General features: G+C 48.2%; 1 protein-coding gene across 1 annotated transcript in view; it reads left to right on the forward strand.

Moving 5' to 3' along the window:
• Positions 1-5,000, forward strand: part of pdgfc (platelet derived growth factor c) — a gene marked incomplete at its 3' end in the record, with an annotated part of 56,801 nt that overhangs the window by 38,535 nt on the left and 13,266 nt on the right. The window contains exon 3 of the mRNA XM_080526838.1: positions 1,843-2,023. Coding sequence (XP_080382964.1) covers positions 1,843-2,023 — 181 coding nt within the window. The remainder of the gene's footprint in view (positions 1-1,842; positions 2,024-5,000) is intronic.

Here is a 5,000-nt window from a genome sequence, read left to right on the forward strand (position 1 = left end):
CCTTCTCTCTCTCTCTCTCTGCACATTTTATTGGACATATCACACAAGTACAAGCAGCAATAACAACCTCACGTGATTCAGTTACATAAGCTATCCGGCCTATGTCCGTCGTGACCGGAGAACAGCGTCAATAACGTCCAAGGCAGAAGTGAAACTACCCCCCGTGCTCGAATTACCAAAACAACAAAGCCATTAGGGCCATGTGTACGAACATTATGGAAAACCGAATCACCACTTCTCCCTGTAATTATTCTGATGAGACATCAACTCATCACGTAATACAAGCCTGACGCTGATGACCGCTCGCTAGCGGTTTGGTAATTCAACTCAGTAAACAGATTTGGGTGGCTTGTTTACAGGGGCGTCGCGCAGGGGAATGCTCTTATTTTGGACGGCCGAGGGCCATGTCCGAGCCCAGCTGCGCTCGCTAACGAGGAGGGAGGTTTAATTAGAAAAGTTAATCTCAAACAAAGGGTGTGCGCTCGCGGCCGTTAGCATTAGGCTAATGGGCTCGTCCCAGGGTCCACATCCGCCGTCGTTAGCGCTAACCGGCGGCGACAGTGGCTGATGCGCACACACATACACACACACACACACACACACACACAGGGGGACACGCATACATACACACACACACACACAGGGGGACACGCATACATAGTACACACACACACACACATACACACACGCGCGCAGGCACACACACACACACACACACACAAAGACACGTGCGCAAGCACACATGCACACACATGCGTGCAGTCAGAGACCCACACACACACACCCGACCCACCTGTGGTTGCAGACGAACACACTGGCTGCTCAGCTCATCTCTCCTCTTGTAATGACAGCTGTAAACACACACACACACATACACACACACACACACACACACACACACACACACACACACACACACACACTGGCTGCTCAGCTCATCTCCTGTAATGACAGCTGTAAACAATGGACCCAAGACTCCCTGCAGACACACTGCTCTCCTCACAGGAAGTCATGATGAAGGGATGGGTAGGAGGGAGGAGAGGAGGAGAGGAAGATGAATGTAAGACAGGAGGAGGCCGTGGGAGGGGGGGGTGGGGGGGGGGGGTGCTGTTTGGGCTGGGGAGGGACAAAGAACACTTTGTCATAATGGGAGGAAGTTTAGTCGAGCAGACACACACAGTCATTCCTGCAACAGGAGTCATGCTATGAGTGAGAATTAGTGAAGCTCCGTCTCGACTTGAGAGTGTGAACAGTGTGTGTGTGTGTGTGTGTGTGTGTGTGTGTGTATGTGTATATGTGTGTGTGTGTGTGTGCGTGCGTGTGCGTCTGTGCGTGAGCGCGTGCGCGTACGTGAATGTGTGCGTGCTTGTGTGTCTGTGTGTGTGTGTGTGTGTGTGTGTGTGTGTGTGTGCCAGCGCCCTGCTTGGTGTGTAATGTAATGCATTAAGTGCAGCTTTCAATGTTCGCCAACTTTATGTCGTTCCTGATGGTGTTGTGAATTGAAGACCACACACATTGAGCCAAAATCCCCTTTTTTCTCTCTCTACTTCTTTCTCTCTCTCCCTCTCTCTCTCTCTACCTGTCTCCCCACTCTCTCTGCCTGTCTGCCCCCTCCCCCACTCTCTCTGCCTGTCTGCCCCCTACCCCCCCTCTCTCTGCCTATCTCCCCTACACCCCACCTCCCTCTTTCTCTCTGCCTGTCTCCCCCTCACCTCTCTCTGCCTGTCTCCCCCCCTACCCCCCACACCTCTCTCTGCCTGTCTCCCCTACCCCCCACACCCCCTCTGCCTGTCTCCCCCCCCCCCCCCCCCTTCCCTCCCACTCTCTCTGGCCCTGTTCCAGGTATGATTTTGTGGAGATCGAGGAGCCGGCGGAGAACACGATCCTGGGTCGTTGGTGCGGGTCAGAGTCGGCCCCGGCCAGCCACACGTCCAAGGGCAGCCAGATCAGGGTCCGCTTCACCTCCGACGAGTACTTCCCCTCCGAGCCCGGGTTCTGTCTCCGCTACTCCCTTCTGCCTCAGGTAAGAGCTGAACCACCTGGCTCTCCCTGTGTGTGTGTGTGTGTGTGTGTGTGTGTGTGTGTGTGTGTGTGTGTGTGTGTGTGTGTGTGCAGTGTGCAGTAGTAGTGTGCTGTGTGCGTGTGCGTGTGCGTGTGCGTGTGCATGTATGTGTGTGTGTGTGTGTGTGACCCTGGGTGGATTCATTCCTGGCCTTATTCTCTTCAGACTGGAAATAAAAGCCGGATTAAGAGCTGGGGGAGGCTGACAATCTCTCTCTCTCTCTCTCTCTCTCTCTCTCTCTCTCTCTCTCTCTCTCTCTCTCTCTCTCTCTCGCTCTCTCTCTCTCTCTCTCTCTCTCTCCCTCTCTCTCAGTCAGCCGTCACATTCTTTTCAATTTAATGAAACCTTATTTGCAGGAACTAGATAATGATCAATGAAAGACCTTTGGTCTTACTTTTCTCCCTCTCCTTTCTCTCCCTCCCTCCCTCCCTCCCTCTAACCCCCCCTGTCACTCTTTCCCCCTTTCTTAAACTTCCTCTCTCTATCCCACTACCTACTGTCCTCCCTCCCTCCCACCCACCCTACCTCCCTCCCCTCTCTGTCCTCCATCTCAGACCACACACAGACACCCTCACCCCCTTCTTCCCTGCCTTCCTGCACCTCCTGTCACTGCTAGAGCAGGCAGAGATAAACCCCAGTGAAGAGCTCCATGTTTTAACCTGTCATGCAGTAGTGGTGTAGCCAGCAGCTCTAAGTAAACAGATCTCTCCTTCATTCATCCCTAATGGCCCACAGCACAGCATAGCAGAGATCAACACAGCACAGCACAGATCAACACAGCATAGCACAGATCAACACACCATAGCACAGTGTAGCATAGTATAGCACAGCAGTGTAGCACAGCAGTGTAGCACAGAGCTATGCAGCACATCATAGCATAGCATAGCACAACGCAGCACCCCGTAGCACAGGGCTGCCAAGTTTCACCAAAAGTTTGGAGTGAGATTTTTTGGCGGTGGAGCGACCCAAAATTGTGCGCGTTTTGGCAGCGGCGGCCCCTCTCTCCCACCCAATTATTTGTGCTAGTTTCCTGCAATTTTACATGTTGTTCATAATAAACCAGCACAAGAAATGAAAATAATTAACATTTTATAAAACAAGAAAAAAATTCAGACAATATCTCGTATTTATGAACTCTTAATAAACAAATACAGTAGCCTACAGACTCTAAAAGAAAAATGGGCCCCATCAACAGGACTCAGCCCCTTGGTCAGCAGCAGAAAGACCCTTGATCATCATCTTATATACAGTGCATTGCTCATAGATGGCTATCATGTTATACAGTACATACCAGGGTTTTTCCTGGGTCAGAATGAGGGCTTGGTGGTTGCGCGCAGTGCGCCCAAATTTTTTTGAGGGACCCCCAATTGTTGTATTTGTATTGTAAATTGAAATGATTATGAATTATTATTATTATTATTAATAATGTACCTGGTTATATTACAGTAGAGAAACAAAAAACAGTTACCAAAACGGAGTATTTACTAGCTAAGATTGGCGTGGTGCAACCGAAATGAGTAAACAACTAGTTTGAAACTAGCTAGTAACAACTAGGGGTTTAGTAACTACTAAATGCCTGCATTTAGTAAATGCCTGCATTTAGTAATGACTTACGCCATATTGGTGCAACCCAGTCCAGTAGGCTACCAGATACGATGTTGTAATGTACAGGTGCAACTCAAAAAATGTGAATATCGTGCAAAAGTTCATTTATTTCAGTAATTCAACTTAAAGGGTTAAACTTACCGTATTTTCCGGACTATAAGTCGCGCTTTTTTTCATAGTTTGGCTGGTCCTGCGACTTATAGTCAGGTGCGACTTATATGTCAATATATATATAATTTCATACTGACTGACATGAACCAAGGAGTAAACATTACCGTCTACAGCCGACAGAGGGCGCTCTGGGCTTGTGACAACTATATGCTGCTCCTATTTCCCCTGAAGAAGTTATCTAAAACATTAGCTTGTTGAAGCTAAGCAAACGGTAGCTTGGTGAACTTGCTTACTGGTAACTTGCTTGTTGGACTCGCTGGCTTGTTATGTTCATTTAGCCTATTCAGCCTCCCAGGTATGTTCTTTATGCTATTGTGTTGCTGAATAACTGTTAATGTGTTATGTTAACATGCCTGACTTCTATTCAGCCTGTTGTTCTGTGTCCTATTGTGTAGTTGAATAAACTTGCCTTTCCAGATTACATGTCTGTTCTTGGTCTTGGATTTTGTGAAATATATTTCTAAATAAATGCGACTTATAGTCCAGTGCGACTTATATATGGTTTTTCCTCTTAATGTTGCGTTTTTTGACTGATGCGACTTATACTCCGGAGCGACTTATAGTCCGGAAAATACGGTAGATATTATATAGACTCACGAGCTGACTTGTAAATGCTCCTGCACTGCATGCTGACTGTTTCTGGTGTCTACGCCTATTTTCAGGGCAGTAATGAAAGAACCTCGAAATGCAGCTGTCAAACAGTGTTCTTGTCACAGAACAGCGATGTCAGTTAGTCCTCTTTCTTCATCGTCTTTGTTCCTGTGTTTTCCTCTCACCACAGTGAGACAGGGCTAGACACGGTAGCACATCATCAACTACAGCCTCGTTGAACTGTTCTGATAATCAACATTCGTTCACTCTGATAACTCATTTCCTGTGATATTAGGAAACAACAGGAAGTCGTTTATTAAGTGTGTTCATTAAGCTTTTAATGACGTGTCGGGACTAATGGGGTGTGTGTTGGGCCTGTGATCGCTGGTCTCTCTGCTCTCTATCAGATAGTCTAGTCGTCTCTCCCAAGCCCGTGTGAACGTGCCTCCAGGAGACAGCAGCTGCTCCAGCTGTTCTTCAGCCTGATCCGTTTGAAATGACTGATCCCTCAGAGAGCGTCTGATGACATCGCACGATCTGATAAACCGCACGGAACATCCCAATCCTAGAC

Source organism: Nansenia antarctica (assembly GCF_963989245.1).
Source record: "Nansenia antarctica genome assembly, chromosome: 3".
Classification (NCBI taxonomy): Eukaryota; Metazoa; Chordata; class Actinopteri; order Argentiniformes; family Microstomatidae; genus Nansenia; species Nansenia antarctica.